The sequence below is a fragment of the Perognathus longimembris genome, chromosome 9 (assembly GCF_023159225.1).
Source record: "Perognathus longimembris pacificus isolate PPM17 chromosome 9, ASM2315922v1, whole genome shotgun sequence".
Classification (NCBI taxonomy): domain Eukaryota; kingdom Metazoa; phylum Chordata; class Mammalia; order Rodentia; family Heteromyidae; genus Perognathus; species Perognathus longimembris.
This window is the reverse complement of record NC_063169.1, coordinates 28190250-28211240: the sequence shown is the minus strand read 5'-3', so window position 1 is coordinate 28211240 and position 20991 is coordinate 28190250. Positions and strand designations below refer to the sequence as shown.

General features: G+C 41.9%; 1 protein-coding gene across 5 annotated transcripts; it reads left to right on the top strand.

Annotated features, from left to right (window-relative positions):
- The first annotated feature begins 7840 nt into the window (after positions 1–7840).
- Smim8 (small integral membrane protein 8) lies at positions 7841–19754 on the top strand. 5 transcript variants are annotated; one of them, XM_048353865.1, is made up of 3 exons: positions 7841–7889; positions 16157–16308; positions 19316–19754. In XM_048353865.1, exons 2-3 carry the CDS (start codon positions 16174–16176, stop codon positions 19472–19474), a joined length of 294 nt encoding a protein of 97 aa, XP_048209822.1. In that variant the 5' UTR covers positions 7841–7889; positions 16157–16173; the 3' UTR covers positions 19475–19754. The 5 variants fall into 5 exon arrangements, with proteins under 5 accessions (XP_048209822.1, XP_048209819.1, XP_048209823.1 ...); XM_048353866.1 differs by having other exon boundaries at positions 7849–7887; positions 16151–16308; XM_048353862.1 differs by lacking the exons at positions 16157–16308; positions 19316–19754 and adding an exon at positions 11651–13755 and having other exon boundaries at positions 7842–7887.
- The last annotated feature ends 1237 nt before the right edge of the window (positions 19755–20991 follow it).

Here is a 20991-nt window from a genome sequence, read left to right as displayed (position 1 = left end):
ATTTTGTTGTCTGTTTAAACTATGAGCAAACCCAGGGCAAGCTTATTAGGGCCCAGTCGGTCAAGAACTCTAACCACCTGGGAATGCTTTGTTGTGCCAAGTCGTGAGACCACCACCAAGAAGACCACCGAGACTCAGACATTCCGAAATGCAAAAGCAAGGCAAGGCTTTATTTAAGCAAGCTGCAACTCGGGCCTTGTCCTACCCACCGACACAGCGGAGGTTAGGAGGGAGCCCCGAGCTATGATTACACAGGGCTTATAAAGGCAAAGAACAAGGTTACAACAATCAGCTATTCAAGCAAGCAAGATTAGGACACAGGTACAAATCTGATTGGCTCAGGGTTCGATTCTAAAATGGGGCTCACGTGGTAAAATGGGGTTCACGTGGTAAAGTGGGGCCTGACTTCAAAGTCTGGCACTTCATTTCCCCCTTTTTCTTTTTGGTACCTTGGGAGCCAATCATGGCTCCATTCTGTCCATTTCAATGGCTTGCATGTCTAGGGGATGATATAGAGATAAGGCATGGGCCAATAGGGCCCAAAGTAGTAACCAAAGGGCCTGTCACCATTTCTCACAAGTACAGTCTCTGTCCCTCTGTTTTGCATGCCTCTAGTTTATCCTGCCTCATCTTCCCAAAAACAACTCTAGTCCCTCGGTTTTAAAGGGGGGCTAATGGGTGAAGATCATCCATCTTCTGTAACTTCTTCAGGCTGCCTCAGGGGCGTTGAACCTTACCTAGCCAGGAACATATAACCTTATCTACTTTACCACGGGACTGCAGGATTACTGCAAACTGAAAATTAACTTTCAGCTATACAGACTTACCATTTGCTGTATAGTGTTTAGTATCCAAATGTAAGCAACAAAATAATACATAAACTTCTCAGCTGTGCTCTAAGGTTCGGGTGGCTATACCCATATTCCTGAGCAAGCCTAAAACTACCTAAAATAAGGGGGGTCACCTCACTTTGGAGTGAGCTGCCAAAATAACATCAACACTAGCCAGGGTAGTAAGGAAAGAAGGCAAAAAGAAAATTATAACAATATTCAGTCTAACTTTCTTTTCTTGAGGCGAAGGCGAAGCAGCTGAGTTGAGTTCTTGGAGACCTCCCATGTTCCACCACGGTAGTTGTCATCCAGGGCAAAGGGGTCAGCTGGCCTGGCGTGGAAGCAATGAACCCAAGTGGTGATGCCGTCTAGGGTTCCTTCCACCGTGGTTCTAAGGATTTCAGTCCCCTGGTCTTAATAAATGGGGGGTAGGGACAGAAGCAGAATCATATAATGCCTTAAGTTGGGGTCACATTCTTGTGCACGAGTTGCAAATAATCGAATTTACACAAAAATTCAGCATCATCCAAATCAGCAAGCAATTCAGTCTGAAGGCTAGGGATAATGGGCGGGGGGGGGGGGGGTACCTGTACATCATTTCAAAAGGAGTAAAGCCAAGCTGATAGGGAGAATTTCTTACTCTAAGCAGAGCAAAAGGAAGGAGTGACACCCAGTCTGCGCCAGTCTCTAAGGCCAATTTAGTTAAGGTCTCTTTTAGAGTCCGATTCATTTTCTCTACCTGTCCTGAACTCTGGGGTCTATAAGCACAATGCAATTTCCAATCCATCCCCAGTGCAGTGGCTATTCCCTGACTTACTTTTGAGATGAAGGCCGGTCTGTTGTCTGACCCAATGGTGGATGGGAAGCCATACCTGGGTAGGATTTCTTCCAGGATCTTCTTAGCCACTACATTCACAGTCTCATGCTTTGTTGGATAGGCTTCAACCCATCCTGAAAAAGGTGTCTACAAAAACTAGCAAATATTTGTAATTTCTGTGAAATCTACTTCCCAATACACGCCTGGCCTATTCCCACAGAGGCGAGCTCCTTTAATAACTGGTTGATTGGGGATATTGGTGAGCTGACAGGCCTTACAATTTTTAACAATATCTTCAATAAGTTGATCTCCTTGTCTAATTTTCACTTTGGAGTGTCAGAGCAAGTCCTGCATTTTTCGGGTTCCCATGTGAGAAGCTCAGATTCTCTTAAGGATCCCCTTACCCAGCCCTTGTGGCAGGATAAGTTTCCCTTCACAAGTTTTCCACCAGTCATTGTTTCCTTCTCTGTCCAGGGGTTTTGTGGGCCCTGGGAATTTTCTTTATCCACTCCAAGCCTTCTTGGGAATACTGGGTCATAGGAGGCAAAGCCCATGGCCCTGGCTCTACTAAAGTCTGTTCCCAGGAACTCTCACTTTTCTGGCTGATTTAGGCACAGGGATTTTCAGCACAGTCTACATGCATCTGACAGCCAACGCTTGCTCTCTTTTAATATGAAGCCCAGATGGGTGACTTCAGGTTTACAAATTTGTGCCTTTTAACATTCTAGTTTGTAAAAGCATTTTCTTGACTGGCTGGGGAACTTATCTCTGATGACCTAAAAAGTTACCTTTGCAGGCCTTTGACAGATCTCAATAAGGACACAATCTCAGGTCTACAAGCTTTCTTTCCTGAACAGATGTATCAGCTTAAAATTCTCACTGCCAGTCAGAGCTTTGAGTAAATGCGGGGGTTGAGATTTCAATCTATCCTCTCATTTGACAAACTTACCCTTATTAACCACTACCACAGATGACTGGCAAGTTCCTGCCCAGTAGACAGACATGGGCATTGGAAAGGCATGCTTATGAACTATTCTTCTAGGACTTCCCGGCTTTGATTAACTTTTGAAAGGCCAAACAGGAGTGACTCTAGGATCTGACACCATCTCTGCCATCCAAGCAGTGGCTTACTGCCTCTGGATGCTCCATCACTTTTGTCCCAGGAGGAGTGACTTTCCACTCGACTTGGACTCAGGGCCTGAGCGCTGTCCCCCAGCTCTCCAGCTCAAGACTAGTGCCCTACCACTTTGAGCTCCACACAATTCTGTTCCCAGCACTCTGCTGGCTGATTAGAGACAAGTCTCTCACAGGGACCTTTCTTTGCCCGGGCTGGCTTCGAACCGCAGATTCAGATCAGTGAGTCTTATAAGGGGCCACTTTACTCCAATTATAAGCAACAAGGTGGTTCACACAGAAGTAGTTTTTAAGCATGCTCTCTTACCTGGAACTTATTAAGGGTCAGTATTAGATCTCGACAAACTTGTTGGAATCACCTGTGCTTCTCTGTGGTCCTGCTGGAAACTGTTACAAAAAACCTACAAAGAAGCTGGAATGGCAATTAAACATTTTGGTAGCCATAATTGTCCTTTTCTCACTTTGCAATAATTATTTAGGACAATTTTACTTCCAAATTTCTTATCTAGAAATGTATTCTTGATTTCCAAAGCCTTTTTAACACTAACACAACACTTTAGCTTTTACCTGCATTGGAAAAACTGAAGCTCACAGGCATTCTGAAACCAGGTGCCGCCCTTTGTCTACGGGCTCCTTGTTTCAAAAGAGCCTCTTTTTTTTTTCTTCAGTCCCAGTTACTGCATGGTATGAAGACCTTTGAATTTTTCCTTAATGCAAGAATTACAATTAGAAATACTTATCCATTCAATATATAGTGAGAAACAATATTAGTGAGAAACATTGGCCCATTTTGTCATTTCTTCCTACATACATAGAGTTAATGAAGTTTACTTCTATCCCCATTAGTTTAGTATATATATATATATATATATACACATATATATGTGTGTGTGTGTGTGTGTGTGTGTGTATCCTTTTAAATCCAAATTTCTGACACTTAGCTCTGATTTTTTTTAAATTTTAATTAAAGAACCCTGAGAAATCCTTTAAAGCATTTGGTAATGCCCAAACTTGATGACCCTTTGACTTTAAACTTAAACTTAGTTTTGCATCATACTGCAGTCTTGAACATGTTCACACTCACACATGCACACACACATACATTTTCAAAAGATCTTAAAGCGCGCTGAATAAGCATCGGCCGTACATTTTAAGACAAAAACCTTTAACAAATGATTTTAGCATTCTCCAGCCTCATTTTCCAGGGCTTGATAGTTTTAGTAAAACATTTTTAGTCTTAGTAAAACATTTTAGCGCACCAATTTTCTGCTTAAGAAGGCTGGGTGGGGGGCCCCCTAGAGTTCTTTTTGGTGGACACTCTCACTGATTGACTGATTGTGGGCTGTCACCTGTACATCTTTCCAGTGAGCTAAAGTCAAGTCCAGGGGAGTGGAAGGAACGTTCCCATCATCCGTTTGTCAGTCAGGCACAGCGCAATAAAGAAACACACAAAAATAATCACAGGCACAAAGACCAGACAACACTTACAGACAGACTTAGGGAGCCGCGGCTTACAGGTTCGACTGTGTCTCTCCTGCCTCTGTGAGGGGGCAGACCATACAGTCTCACGGTGTCTCTCCTGCCCCTGTGAGGGGGAAGACCACACAGTCTTGAGGCTCTCTCTCTCCCTTTCCTGTGTAGGAGCAGACCAGACAACCCCAAATATAGAGTGGACTGGACGGGCGCCCGTTAGAAGGGCCTCCCAGTCCAGTCCTTCAGGTTCAGGGTGGTAGTGGGAAGCCTGAGCCCCCTGTGGAGGGCTTGAGGTGTTCCCCAAGTCCTCCAGGACTGCCCATACGAGTGTGTCCACTCTGGCTGGTCCTTCACTACCTACAGGTTCAGATTCAGGCAGCTGGTCAAAACAGAAAACAAAACTACAAATCACACAGACACAGACACACAGAATGAACAGTGCTATTTTCTTACCTTCGGAGTCTGGGGTCTCGGGGGTCTCTGGGGCCATCCGGGACGAGCCCCCAAATGTTGTGCCAAGTCGTGAGACCACCACCAAGAAGACCACCGAGACTCAGACATTCTGAAATGCAAAAGCAAGGCAAGGCTTTATTTAAGCAAGCTGCAACTCAGGCCTCGTCCTACCCACCGACGCAGCAGAGGTTAGGAGGGAGCCCCGAGCTGTGATTACACAGGGCTTATAAAGGCAAAGAACAAGGTTACAACAATCAGCTGTTCAAGCAAGCAAGATTAGGACACAGGTACAAATCTGATTGGCTCAGGGTTCGATTCTAAAATGGGGCTCACGTGGTAAAATGGGGCTCACATGGTAAAATGGGGTTCACGTGGTAAAGTGGGGCCTGACTTCAAAGTCTGGCACTTCAGCTTAACTCTAACCGCCCCCAGAATGCCTTGATCCCTGAGCCAATCAGATTTGTACCCGTGTCCTAATCTTGCTTGCTTGAACACCTGATTGCTGTAACTTTGTTTTTTGCCTTTATAAGCTCTGTGCAATCGCAGCTCAGGGCTTCCTCCTAACCCCCGCTGTATCAGTGGGTAGGACGAGGCCCGGGCCACGGCCCACTTGAATAAAGCCTAGCCTTGCTTTTGCATTTCAGAACGTCTGAGTCTCGGTGGCCTTCTTGGTGGTCTCGTGACTTGGCATAACATTAGCATCCCACTTCAGCTCCCCTTGGAGCTTGAACTGGCTTCTCAAAATGCGGCCTCTGTTTCCTCGCCGTATAATCTGTGAAAAATTTTTGTTCGCTGGAAAAGTTTTTTTTTGGGGGGGGGCCAGTCCCGGGCCTTAGACTCAGGGCCTGAGCACTGTCCCTGGCTTCCTTTTGCTCAAGGCTAGCACTCTGCCACTTAAGCCACAGTGCCACTTCTGGCCGTTTTCTGTATATGTGGTGCTGGGGAAGCGAACCCAGGGCTTTATGTATACGAGTCAAGTACTCTTGCCACTAGGCCACATTCCCAGCCCCCCCTTTTTTTTCTAATTGACCACGTGATTCTAAAATATGAGCAGAATAATGTCATTTGCCACTGGAATTCCAGAAAACCGACATATCAAAAAAAAAAAAATCTGATTGCGCCCCAAAGCTTATGCACAAGTGTCTGTTGGTAAAATATGTAAAATTTGGCATCATGGTTTCAAAATTACTTGCTTTTGACTACTATTTTAACTTAAGTCTTGTGTTACACTGATCCTGGCAGCCTGTGGGTAGAGTCACAGTAAATAGCCTGAAGGCAATCCTGACTCCAATCTCCTGATTCCAAGCCAAAAGAAAAAGAAACTGGCTTTAAACCCAAAATAATCATGTTTGGGTGCAAACAAATGTGTCTAAGAAAAACTCCAAGAGGTTCAAATATGCGGCACATGGTTTAAGTACATTGATGTAAAACCAGCATGTTGTTCTTTATGTCCGTCCATACTAAAAGTCAAATGTACATTGTAATGGAGTTCCCCCAAGGGAGAGGATCACAATGTAATGGGGTCTGAGGGTGGAAATCCCCCATCCCTCCAAGAGTCCACCACTCAGAGATGGTCTCAAGTAAAAAGATGGATTTATTGGGGAAGTAAAAAGCGAATTGAGTGGCCAGGGTCGCAGCCCAGACTCGGGAGCTAGGACAGCGCACCCAGGGCTACGCTTGGGGTCGGGTTATAAAGGCAAATACCACATGGTCAAGCCTGCCACACACAAGTGGCCAATGAGGTTACAACATTTACAGATCATGCCAGGTCACATGCAGGTGGCCAATAGAGTTACAATCTGCCTCATAGCAACTGTTTGAACCAATCTATCATTTTAGTTAGACTTGGCACATGGATTTGGCGGGGCTCACATGGTGCAGGCAGATATACCTACTCATGGGAGGGCACAGGTTTAACCTTAAATGTTCTACTACTCAGGTGGTCAAGCAGTTTACACAATCTTATCACAGAGAAGGGGAACTTGCCTGGATAGGGAGGGGGAGATGTTAGTGAAGATGGACTTGGCTTCTGCTCTCTTTAAATAATCTGAGAGGGAGTCAATCTGACACCCCTCAACAGCCAATGATGGCATTGGCCAGATCTGACCTCCATAGTACAACATCTGATCCTGGCAACTCTTTGGTATAGACTAAGATTTTGCTTCTCCATTTTCTCTCCTATGCTCTCATAAACTCTTTAAGATCAAGGAACCAGAGTCGTTTTGGAACGAGTGTGCAGATGTGGGTGCTGACCTTAATGAGGTGAGGCAATGGAGAGAAACAAACCCTTGTGTCAAGGGCTGACTTTCAATAGATTCCAGTGAGAGAGCTGCTCAGGTACATAGGAAACCCTGATCCAGAAGCAGGTGTCTATGACTGTTTTAGTGCCAGGTTCCACACAAACATGTGTTGCTTGATGGGAGTTGGGGTGGCTCCCTTTCCAGCTGCACTAGGTTTCTCAGGATGAAGGGCTCTCCTCACCGGATCAGGGTCCCAACACGGGGTGCTGGGGCAACGGCCCTACAAGGACGTGAGGGCCCGGCCCCAGGCCGGCAGGGGGAAAGGGGGACCGGCTATTCGAGGCTCCTAAGAGCCTAGGCAAAAGCCTTCTTTCTCAAATCAAAATGTTTTCTTTCCAGTTCCACTAAGTAAATACATATTTCTAGATGCATACTTTTTTGTTGGTGGTGGTCAAGGGACTTGAACTCAGGGCCTGGCTGCTTTCCCTGAGCTTTTTTGCTCAAGGCCAGTGCTCTACCACAGCTCTACTCCCTCCCTGTCTCCCCTTTGGCCCTGACTAATTGGAAATAAAGATTCTCTTGAACTTTACTGCCTTGTCTGGCTTCAAAACGCCATCCTTAGATCTCAATCTCCAGAGCAGGTAGGATAACTGGCCTTGGGCTAGATTTATTTATACAAACGCATACACGAACCTGAAAGTTTATTGGAAGTCTGAAAACCAAATGTTAAAAGAAGAAGGAACCAAGCCGGCCCTTTGTAATCAACTAGGTAGGTAGCAGGTGGGCGGGGTCGGCCGCGCGCCCTGCGCCGCGGCCTCCGGGACCTAGGTGGCGCTGTGGGGCACACTGTGCGTGTCCGGCGCAGCCGGCCGCTCCGCTCCGCCCACAGGCGCTGGTGAGGCCGACCGGGGGCAGCGCACAGGAGGGGACACCGCCGAAGGTGAGAGCGGCCGTGATGGCGGCGGCGGGCGCAGGTACTCGGGTTCGGAGACGCGGGCGCGGCCTGGAAGGGAACGGGCGTCCATTCTGCAGGCCTCGGTGGCCTTCCTTCGGGTGGCCCGCATCTGTACCCCGCAGCGCCTGGAGCCTGCATTCCGGGTCGATTCGGGCCCCACGGCGTCCGTCTTTCCCAACGCGGTCCGCTCCGCAGGCCCTCACGGGGTGCGGCTTGGGCGTTCCCCCCCGGAGCGCCCCGGCCCGTGGCGGTGCTGTGACGGTCTTGGCAGCACGCCGTACGCCGCGCCGGGCAGCCGTTTCCTTGGGAGCGGGCGCGCACTGGCCTCGGCACAGGCCCTCAGCTGCTCGGCAGCAGCCGTTGACTAGGCCTTTCTGTTATTTTTTTCGGGTACAGTAAATACAAGCGATGTGTGTGTGCCGGCCCTGGGGCTGGAGCCCAGAGCCTAGGTTTCCCGGGCTGTCCCTAGCTTTTTCGGCCCTGGGCTGGAGTCCGCCCATTCTCCCACTTTAATCACACCTCCACTTCTGCCCCGCGGGCCCCCGGGTTAATTGGAGATGAGGGTTTCTTGTACTGTCCTGTCTGGGCGGGCTTGGAACTGCAGTCCTCAGATCCCAGCCTAGACATGTGACGACCCTTGGGCTTGAAGACTTCCTTCGTTTACATTAAAAGCTAACTTAACGTTTCTTAAGTCTTGTAATAACGTGCACATGCAGTCTTTCCGTCGGTTTAGAAGTAAGATGGGATGAGGTGGTAGGAGTGTGCTGGAAATTGAGAGATCTTGGTTATCTCATCCTCCTCCTACCTATACACAATTGCTTTGCCTGGGATTCACTTAGTTTAAAGGAGGGTGAAAGTTGGACAAAATAGGATGACCATGGCTTCTGTTTTCTTGAACCTCACATCTTTTTAATAATTGTTAGTCACTCCGTGCACATTACTCAGAATCTGTTATTAAAAGTAAGATTTGAAGCTATACCCTGGTGCTGGTGGCTCGCATCTAGAATCCCAGCTACTCAAGAAGCTTAGATACAAGGATCCTGGTCCTAGCAGACAACTCTGAGAATCTTGTCTGCACTTAACCAACAAAGGGCTGGAAGTAGAGGAGTGGCTTAAGTGGTAGAACACCAGCCATAGGTGAGAAAGTCAAGTGAAAGTACAAAGCCCTGGGTTCAAGCTCCAGTACCTGTACCCAATCGGTACAGCACACAAACACACACACATGATATTTGAAAGCTGAGACCTAATGGCTTATGCCTAAAATCTACTCTGGAGGTTGAGATATGAGGATTATAGTTCTAAATGGGTCTATAGCAAATAAGTCTAGACTCTTATCTGTAATTAACCAGCCAAAGGTTGGAAGGGTATAGTAGACAGCCAACTTTGATGGGGATAAGGGAGAGATCTAGGCTTTGGGTTCTAGCACCATTACTAGGCTTTTTTTTTTTTTTTAATTGAAGCTTTCCTAGAATCAGTCAAGCTTTAAAGGCCTCTGATTCTGTCCTAAACTTGACTTTTAAAAAGTGTCCTGCAGCAGATTTCAAGTTATTTGCTTATCTGCTAAGATAGAGTGAAACTAAAATAATCGTGGTTTTACTCACATTAAAATAGTTTCTGTGGGTTGGAGGCCTGGCTCAGTTGGTAGAGCACTACCCAATGAGCAAAACCATCAGGTCCCTAGTTCAGTCCTGGTATGGTCTTGAGCTAGGACTTTTAAAAGAAAGTTTTTGATTATTGTTAAGGTCTCTGCTCATAAACGGTCTATCATTGTAATTTTATCTATAGGAGAGTTTATTTCCAAAATGTATATTAGAAAATAGGTTTTCTATCCAAATTCTTACATTCTTTATAACAATCTAATTTTCAGGTATAATATATTATCAGTTGTTAGATACATTCTAACATGTACATGTATATATATATACACACACACACATCCACATATATACACACATCCATATATATATATATACATACACATAAAATATATATGGAAAGTAATATATATTTATGCATGCACTATACATGTATACATACTCATACACAAGTAACAGTTTCTTGATCATAAGTAAATAAGAAGTGGTTGATAGGAAAAAGAAGAAATAAGACTAAAGGCATCTGGACAGATCACACAACGTACAGTGCCTGATTAATTACTTTGCAAGTTGGCCCACACACAGTTCAAAACTAAATTACTTTGGAGCAGTGTGGTATTAAGTTTCCTTCATCCCCAGTAAGGTATGTTTGTATGTATAATTCCCCTTTCAATACAATAAAGGAGAATCATACATATACAGTTTAATTCAGCTTAAACATAAAGTATATAAGTAGAGACTGATTAGTGTTACGTGTAAATGAGTGTTAGTTACCTGCAGTAGTGTGGAGGGAGAAGTTAGAGAACATGATGAGACTTAGGAAGGTCTGATGGAAATACACTTCTTGTTATCATTTCACCTGAGTCGGAATAACAGACCAGGTTGCTGGTGGCTCATGCTTGTAATCCTAGCTACTTAGGAGGCGGAGATCTGAGGATCACAGTTCAAAGCCAGCCTGGACAGGAAAGTCCAAGAGACTTATCTCCAATTAGCCACCAGAAAATACGAAGTAGAGCTGTAGCTCAAAGTGGTGGAGCACTTGCCTTGAGCAAAAGAGCTCAGGGACAGCACCCAGGCCCTGAGTTCAAGCCCCATGACTTTCAAAAACAAAACAAAAAAACAGAGCAACTTATTGCTATGTTTTGAGCATATGATCAGTTTTTCAGCTTTTCTACACTAGAAAATAGCTTTTATTACTAGATTATAGATTATGTAAGAGGCTTGTTTTTCCCAAAAGTACTGACAATGTACTTATCTGTGAAGAAACAACTAAGGTTTTGTGTTCTTCATACTTATACAGCTGTATGAAGAAACATACATGGAAACGTTTTTCGATTCTTAATGGTTTTTATATATGTAGAACATTCTTGGGGCTGGGAATGTGGCTTGGTGGTAGAGTGCTTGCCTAGCATGCATGAAGCCCTGGGTTTGATTCCTCAGTACCACATAAGCAGAAAAAGCTGGAAGTGGCACTGTGGCTCAAGAGATATAGTGCTAGTCCTGAGCAAAAAAGCCAGGGACAGTACTCAGGACTGGCAAAAAAAAAAAAAAAAAAAAAAAAAAAAAAAAAAAAAAATATTGGCTACTAAAATCCTTTTTGATCCCAGTAATCTCTTTTTATTGATAGTATATGTAGTTGTGAAAATTTTTTCATTAGTGTGATAAATATATAAACAAATTCTTGCAATTTTGGAAGACTATTTTAACATCTTTATTGCTTAGCTCACAAAAGGAAAAAAAAATAGTAAAGCTGAGCTAACGGGCCCCATTTAAAATAAAAGATGAAATAATGAATAATGTTACTTTTATCCTTTACAGAAAGTATTACAAGCAATGAAAATTGGTTATATTGGCTCTTTTCAGATATACATGTAGTTTTGCAGTGCAAGTATTCTTTGGGTAAAGACTAAAGACAGTACTTTATTAAGGTGAATGTGAATATGACCTTGATTACTTATTTTCATGATTTACAACAAAAGGAAATGCAGGTTTTTTCAGGAGAAAAGAAGTTCAAGGAATCTTGGAACAAAAATTATTAGAATTTGTGTTAGACCAGTGGAGAGATGGATATGGCTTTTTTAATTGACCTCTGTCATATAGGTTGAATTTCATGACATTCACCATCACTGCATCCCTTTAATTTCAAAATACAGGTTGAGCATTCCAATCTGAAAATTGGAACTCTGAAGTACTCCAAAATCTGAAAGTTTTGAGTATCAACCTGATGCCACAAATGGAAAATTCCACACTTGACCTCAAGTGACAGGTTGGAATCAAGATAAAAGTATACATTATACAGTTTATTCAGCATCCTCATGAGAAAAAAGATCACCCTCTTAGGCCCCTTGAGCTGCAGCAATTCTATACATGCCCTCACAGCGTAATGAAATGGCATATGTGCAGGTCCAGTGTGCCTATGGCAGGGACCACAATCCAGATGGAGCCAAGACCTTTGTACTCTACTTGCTGTAATGTTTTGCTTCTTTGTTGCTCTGTGGAATAATGATAACACTGAAAATGTCAAAAAGGCCTTCAGATATCCCTATGGGTAAAGGTGATAAGAAAAAGAGGAAGCATTTATGTTTATCTATAGCACAAAAAGTAAAGCTGTTGGAAAAATTGGACAGTGGTGTAAGTGTGAAACATCTTACTGAAGAATATGGTGTTGGAATGACTACTGTATATGACTTAAAGAAACAGAAGGATAAACTGATGAAGTTCTATGCAGAAAGTGATGAGCCAAAGTTAATGAAGGATAGAAAAACACTACATAAAGCTAAAAATGAAGACCTTGATCGGGTATTGAAAGAGTGGATCCGTCAGCGTCGCAATGAGCACATGCCACTGAGTGGTGTGCTGATCATGAAGCAAGCAAAGGTCTATCACAATGAATTAAAAATCGAAGGGAACTGTGAGTATTCAACAGGCTGGCTGCAGAAATTTAAGAAAAGACATGGCATTAAATTTTTAAATATTTATCGTGATAAGTCATCTGGTCCCAAAGCTGCAGAGAAATTCACTGAAGTGTTAAACAGTAGTGAATCCTCAGTTGTTCAGTCATTGACCAAGGGTGAAATGGATGAAAGGGCTGAGAATCGAAGTGATCGTGGTGATAGTGATGGAGACAGTGTGTCTAACACTGCAGGGAAAGTGCCCCTTGATGACATGGTGCAGCTGTGTGATGGGCTTATCGAAGGACTAGAGCAACGTGCATTCATAACGGAACAAGAAGTCATGTCTGTTTATAAAATCAAAGGGAGACTTCTAAGACAAAAGTTGTTAATGAGACAAATGACTCTAGGAAAAACATTTAAAAGTGCCACCCAACAGAATGCTTCCTCATCCCTAGGGGACCCACTTCCTGGTCCCTCAACTGCTTTTGATGTTTCCTAGCCACTTAAAAATAAAGAGACAAAGGGCCTAGTTACCTTTGAACCAAACACAGGTGCTGTTTGATGCTGACATGGGATTTGGCTGCTGCTGCTATGCGACTTAGTTCCTTGGGCACATAGTCTTCTCACTGTTCAGAGTTAGACCATGGTTTTTACTCACTACTTCTGTATGAGTAAGAGGAAGAATATGATTGCTGTCACTAGTTGCATATGAGTTCAGAATCAGGAATAAGGGTGAGGCCAACCACACACCATCTGTATGGGTGGCTGAGGTAGTGACATCTTTGCCTTCTGAACAGTCACTATACATATCCCTTATTTCTTGTCCCAAATTACTAAGAATAGTGTGTAAAATTACCTCCAGGCTATGTCTATAAGGTTTATACAGAATCTTACAGAATTTTATGTTTAGGCTTGGGTTCATTTCCTAGATAGCTCACTCTATACAGATAGAAATTCTAAGAGCCAAAATAAACTTTTAAACGTACTTGGTCCCAAGCATTCCACGTAAGGCATACTCAACCACTAGTGAAATTTGTGTTGACTATAGTAAAAATGTTTCTCTCCACATATGTATATATGCATGTGTATGTGTATATATTTGTACATATACATATATGTGCATGTGAGTCAGGTATGGAGTGATTTAACAGTCTTCATTTACCATCACATTGTCATCCACCATTTGTACATGATATACTGCTCTGAGGCCCTTTTGTGCTGTATAATGTATACTTTGTATCCACTTCCCCCATTACCTTGTTTGTCTTCCCTGTGAACAACTTCAGTCCACTTTCCATAGGATATCTTTGTTTTAATTGCTTACAGCTTTCTAATAATAAAAGGAAAATGCTGTTTGTATCAGGTTCTGGTTAGTTTTTACTTTGGTATGTTTTCTTTTTTGGGGGCCTTTGTAGTATTTTTTTTCCTCCATCTAGCCTTAGTAGTGGTAAACTCTTGAGGCCATGATTTCATGCTAATACCATGGCATTAGGTGTTAAAATTGTTTCCTATGTAACATTTCTTACAGATAAGGCCTGTTAACAGTCTCAAATTATAATTTCACTTTAGTGATTTTTAAAAACTTAACTCTTTCCCTGCATTTATAGTCTTAACAGGATTTACACACAGAGAAACATCTCAGATAACAGATTAAGGCACACGGCAGTCAACATTTATTAAAATCTAAAGACATTTTTATGCATCATCATCTAGAGGAGGAAGATGAAACAAAATGTCAACAGCAGAAGCAGTAGATTGCTGCCATTGGGGAAAGGGTTTAGACTTATCCCCTATCCCTCAAACACATATTGTGTAAGCTTTTGAAAGACTGAGCCAAGATTGAAAGAAATGTTTTTGCATGTGTCTGCTGGTATTAGGGCTTTAGTTCAGGGCCCTACATTCTTGCTTGGCTTTTTGGCTCAAAGGCAGCATTCAACCACTTGAACCACCTCTTTTCTGGCTTTTTGCTGGTTGGCTGGAGCTATGTAAGTCTCAGACTTGTCTGGTTGAGCTGGTCCTTGATCCTCAGATCTCTCAGCCTCCTGAGTAGATAGGATTACAAGTATGAGACACCAGTGCCCAGTTGAAGGGAAAATTCTTAACAGTGATTCTGAGACTAAAGCAGAAGTGGAAAGTCCCTTCATAGCTGTTTGTATGGTATTAAAAGTTCCAAGAGATGTGCCTTCAACCATACCACTTGAGCAATGGAAAGCATGGTATTTTTGTTAACTTTGGACATGGTGACTTCAAGCAAATATGCACTGGCTATTATAGAATTATTTCAGAAGTTGCCCATAGTGAATTAAACAATGGATAAAATTAGTAAAGTGTGCAGATGAATAAAAAAAAAAACAATCACTGATTATAGCTTGAATGATATTTTAAAAGCTGAGGAAACTGCTTTAGTAGTAGTTAACCTCATATGCTTGTAAATGATACTTTGCAAGAAGTGACAAACTGATGACTGCTTTGTTCTGTGTAACACACTTTCTATCACTGTCATTTGACAAATTAGCTAATTCCCAGAATTGTTCCTTTGTTTCCTTGTAATTACAAGGCAATAACATGCCCAGATGATGACAAACTTACTAATGACCGAGAAAAATTGACAGGAGCAAAACACAGTATCTTTTTTTTTTTTTTTTAAATCTAGACAGCCATTATGCCCACTACAGTTGGATCATGTATGTGCTGAATTTTTTCCTTCAAATTCTACCAGCCTTCAAATGAAGTTATAATTCACACAGTGAAAGCTCATTACTGAAACTAGTTGTAGGAAGAAAATTTCAGGATTTAGGTAAGGAGGGAAAGTGGACACTGCCAACATGAAGCATGCATTGACACAGACATCCATAAAGTCACCTGCACTAAAGAAATGTGGGGCTGGGAATATGGCCTAGTGGCAAAGTGCTTGCCTCGGATACATGAAGCCCTAAGTTCAATTCCTCAGTACTACATATATAGAAAACAGCCAGAGGTGGCGCTGTGGCTCAAGTGGTCAAGTGCTAGCCTTGAGCAAAAGGAAGACAGGGACAGTGCTCAGGTCCTGAGTCCAAGCCCCAGGACTGGCAAAACCAAACAAAGAAATGTGGGATCCCTGAAGTACTCTTGGAAGTGTGCAACTATCATGATATTTAAACCAATCTAATATTCAATTGCCACTGTCACTAGTGTCCTTAACCAATGTAGTTTTGAAGAATATGTGGCTACAGGGATCCACCTGTTCCTCAGGAGTTAGCAAATCTTGAAATTGCTACAGGAGTGGTCACTGAAGTAAAAATGGAACCATAAAGCTATAGTGATGATATCTTGGTTTTAATAGGACAGACTTGGAGTAGCTGAAAGAGAAAGGATATTTAGACTAAGGAGTTTGCAGAACATATTCTTTGCAGAGAGTTGCCAATAAACAAAGGAGTGAATAGAAACAACTACTTGCCCTTACTGCTTGGGACAGTGAATGCTTAGGTGGACCCAGGGAGAGACTAGGAGGACTCTCCTCCATCTAGTACTGCCTTAGTATCAAAAAAACATTCTCTAGACTTCTGTCGGCTTCATGGTTTATTGGATTGAGTGAGGGTTTGGGTTTTTTTTGTTTTTTAGATTAAAATAATTTTACCAAAAAACAAGTAAAACATCACACAGGTAACAAGAGTCGACATCCACTTTTGGTGCTTATCTAGAATTCAAAAGAAGAAAGTAATAGTGATTTTTAAAAAAGGTTTATCAAGCAATTTTGAAAGAAAAATATCTTGTTTCTAGGTAATAAATCATCGCTAGTCAAGATGTCTTCAGCACCTGAGCCTCCAACATTTAAAAAGGAACCACCCAAAGAGAAAGATTTTCCAAACCCAGGGCTCAGAGGGGTTCGCACAACGACCTTATTTCGGGCTGTGAATCCAGAACTCTTCATTAAACCTGTAAGAAAGACAGGATATAACTTTAATCAGGCTATGAGAAATAGCTCCTATTTTTCTGTCGCATTTGGTCTTACTGCGGACATTTTGTGTTCACTAATAAGACCTTTCTGAATAAAAACAAGTGGAAAGAAAATGTTAAATGCCACTTTACCTATAAAGATGTATTTAAGACATTGTTTTTTAGGCATTTGGGTATAGTAATGAAAAGTGGTTACATTTTAATTTAACTTCAATTCGTGTATTAGTTTTATTGTTGCATTAATATGAAGGTAATTTTATGGTTTACTAAGGTACTATTAGTAAATAAGACCTTCCACTGAAATGGAGATCAAAATAAAAAGCTGGTAAGTCTTATAGGCTGCAGTCTAGCCTTTACTAATTTTTACCATCTAAGTGATACCATAAACAATTTTTTATGTGTTTGTGCTGGTACTGGGGCTTAAACTCAGGGAAGAAGCACTGTCTGAACCCTTTTGCTCAAGGCTAGCACTCCACTTGAGCTACAACTATACTTCTTGCTTTTTGTGGTTAATTGTAATCTAGTGGATGTTTTCTGCGCAGGCTAACTTCCAACCTTGACCCGCAGATCTCCACCTCATGAGTAGCTAGGATTACTGGTGTGAACCACCAGCACCCAGCTGATACCGTAGACACTTTATGCAAAATCCTAAAACATGGGGCTGGGGATATGGCCTAGTGGCAAGAGTGCTTGCCTCATATACATGAGGCCCTGGGTTCGATTCCCCAGCACCACATATACAGAAAATGGCCAGAAGTGGCGCTGTGACTCAAGTGGCAGAGTGCTAGCCTTGAGCAAGAAGAAGCCAGGGACAGTGCTCAGGCCCTGAGTCCAAGCCCCACAGGACTGGCCAAAAAGAAAAAAAAAAAAGAAAATCCTAAAACATGCATTTGTATAATATTGTGGAAGTAGCTGCTCACTTACGTTGTATGAATATATTTGATTTAATGAATTTATTTTTTTAAATGTATCTTCTAGCTTAAATAAAATCAGCCAGGTGCTGGTGGCTCTCGTCTGTAATCCTAGCTACCCAAGAGATTGAGATCTGAGAATTGCAGTTCAAAGCCAGCCAGTCCACAAGACTCTTACCCAGTTAACTACCAGAAAACAAGGACTGTGGCCCAAAGAGGTAGAGTGCTAGCCTTGAGCAAAAGAGCTCAGGAACTGTGCCCAGGCCCTGAGTTCAAACCCTATGACCGCAAACAACAACAACAAATGAAATCAAATTATTATGAAACTGACATTTAAAGTTTTATAGTAGACAGTGTAAATTGTTTTAAGGTTGAATAGTTTTACATCATTAACTCAACAATAGGATATTTTTTAAAACTTTGAACTAATGTGTTTACTACATCGCTAAAAGCTTTTTAAGAATTGCAAATTTAAGCTGTCTTGAGCTTGTGAACTTCCTTTTGTTTTTCAAGTAGAAAAGTTTGACTTATTGCTTTATGATTAAGCTTTGGAATAGCAGTACAGTACTCTTCCTTATGTGCTTTCATTTGACAAGTTTTTGGTTTGTTTTTTTTTTATTTGCTAGTCCTGGGGCTTGGACTCAGGGCCTGAGCACTGTCCCTGGCTTCTTTTTTTTTTGCTCAAGGCTAGCACTCTGCCACTTGAGCCACAGCGCCACTTCTGGCCATTTTCTGTATATGTGGTGCTGGGGAATTGAACCCAGGGCCTCTTGCGAGGCAAATGCTCTTGTCACTAGGCCATATCCCCAACCCCTAATTTGACAAGTTTTGCTGCCAGCAATGACATCTTTTTTTTTTTTGCCTCTTTAGAATGAGACCTTACATGTATGCCTACAGCAATTTGTTACAATTTTGCTATTTTATTGCTATTAATATTTTACTGTGCCTAGTTTATAAATTAAACATTTTTTACATATGTATGCCTAGGCAAAACATAGTCTAAAATGTATATAGGGTTTGGTATTATCTCTGGTTTCAGACTTGGGTCTTAGATCTTGAATCTTAAATCCAAATCTGGTAACTACTGTGGTCATAGGTATGGAAAGAGAAACGAGCATATTATTTGGATCCAGGCACCAGGGTGGCTTACATCTGTAATCAAAAATTACTCAGGAAGCTGAGATCTGAGGATTCTGATTTGAAGCCAGCCCAGGCAGGAAAATCCATGAGACTCTTCAGTAAACTGCTCATAAAAAGTTGGAAGTGGCATTATGACTCCAAGTGGTAGAGCACTAACCTTTAGCAAAAAGATACTGAGAGACAGTGCCCAAGCCCTGAGTTCAAGCCCCAGGATTGGCACTTGCATTTGCATTAACCTAAGAATGGGCAATTTGTTGAACACAAATATGCAAAATGGGGTGCCTGTTTCAGGCCAGGAATCACAAGTTACAATAGAGAAAACACTTTTCTGGAAGCTTCCCTGTATTTAAAAACTCCCCCAGCCGTCACCCTTGTTCAAGCTACATCACATTGCATTAGTTCCAATCACTAAACTTCTTAAAATAATAAAGTAGTTCCCAGAGAAGGGTATATGCATTGTTATTATTGCTGTACCTAATTTAGGTTATAAAACACTCTTTAACAGTGATTCTTGGGCAGAAAAAATCACATACATACTTTATCTTCACCTCCTACTAAGCTAAATTGAACTTGGGAATGGAAAGATTAGGGCACAGAGAAGTTAAGAAACTTCTCCCCATTACACAGATACCACTGCCGATGCTGAGTACCAGAGCAATATTCATTTCTTGCCTTTCACTCTTCTGAGAGTAGATGTCCAAGGTGTCCAGGCTCTAGAGAGAAAGATGGGAGAGAACAAACAAGAGTCTGTAATCTGTAATCAGTAGTTGGACAAATTGAGTTAAGAATTGGTTGTGTGGTTATAATGGAAACACTTTTCGGACTGCGATTGTGGTGGTAAGGAGTTAACAGCATATCGGGAAGAAAACACAAGAGCTATTTGGATCTCTTTGAATTTTCAGCCTTAGTGAGGCTTTATAATTTTTTTCTTTAACAGAATAAACCAGTAATGGCCTTTGGATTGGTAACCCTTTCGCTTTGCGTGGCTTACCTTGGTTATCTACATGCAACACAAGACAATAAGAAGGACCTCTACGAAGCGATCGACAGTGAAGGACACAGTTACATGAGGAGGAAAACGTCTAAATGGGACTAAAGTGCTGCTTCCTGCAGATAGAGCTTTATTAGAGGCTCTGAAATCTTCAACTGGAAGGCTGTGTGAGTGAGCAGAATCATTTTGTGTCCTATAAACTGTTAAAATGCAGTTGCCACCAGGCTGCTGTAGTAATGTGTGTCCTTTTACAGCTAACAGCTGTTACCTCATTCTTTCCCCACAGTTTGCCAATATTCATCCTCTTATAAAAGTGCCTTAAGGATAAATGTCAGTTTTGTTAGTTATTATGTTCTGCAAAATAAAAGTACCCAGTGCTGTTAAATTTGCATGGAGTTTTTAATGTTTTAAAACCTGTATTTTTACAACTGTTGGGAAATTTTAGTTTGTTGTTTGTGAAGGAAATATTCATTTTCTACCTGACATAGAACCTGTACATGTACAGAAATAAATCATAATTTTAAAGCCTGAAGTCAACATTAAAGTCTAAAAAATAAAAACTGATTTGGCTCTGAAGTCATTTTTTCTAGGTATAGATGGTTTATGTATTTTGATTTCTATTTCATCTATTTTTGGTTCAGAATTTTAATTGGGTAGATATTTTCCCTCAGCTACTAAAATGATTAAATGGAAGGATTGCACAAAGTAATGTGTGTTTTTCTTTAAGTATATTGTACTGAGCTATGGGGTTTTTTTGGGGGGGTGGAGGGGAGTGCTGGTTGTGGGGCTTGAATTCAGGGCCTGGGCACTGCCCCTGAGATTTTGCCCAAAGCTAGTGTTCTACCACTTTGAGCCACAGCACTGCTTCCAGTTTTTGAGTGGCTAAGTGGAGATGAGTCTTTTCTGACCAAACTGGCTTCGAACTGTGATCTTCAGATTTCAGCCTCTTGAGTAGCTAGGATTATAGTTGTGAGCCACCACCGGCATCCAGCCTGGGTTGTTTGGTTTGCATTTTTTGTTTTGTTTTGATTTGGTTTTGGTTTTTTTGTAATTTATTTATTAATTAAACAATTTTTTTTGACAAGGTGTTGTGCAAAAAGGGTACAGTTACATAGTAGGGCAGTGTGTACATTTCTTGTGATATCTTACACCCTGTTTTTCTTTCCCTTCCCTAGGTCAGGTAGACATATATGCAATACACAAGGTACCAAGAACATATACAGTAGCCATGTGGCCTACGCCAAAGAAAATTCACCTAGTGCTTTAAATGTAATGTCGACATTAGACAATATGTCGACAGTAGTCTTATATGAACATACATACATAGCTTTTGAGCTATTATATTCCACTGACAGGTCAATTTTTGACCTTTATATGTTGAGTAGTTGTTTGGTTTTAGTTACATAATGTTGGGTCGCTGACCCAATCCTGTGGGAAATACCATTTGAAAAGCAGTTTTTGGTTTCACAGACCTGGTCTCTCCTGTCTCTCCATCACCCCATCTTAACAGTCATATATCAGGGAGATCATGCATCTTTGTTTTCTGTGTTCTAGGCTTGTCTCACTCAACATTATTTGTTCAAGTTCTGATCATTTCCCTGCGAATAACAATATTTCATCAT

Bases quoted from the DNA above. Each gene is read 5' to 3' on its own strand.
- Smim8 (XM_048353862.1), top strand. From the start codon at position 12,000: ATGATAACACTGAAAATGTCAAAAAGGCCTTCAGATATCCCTATGGGT.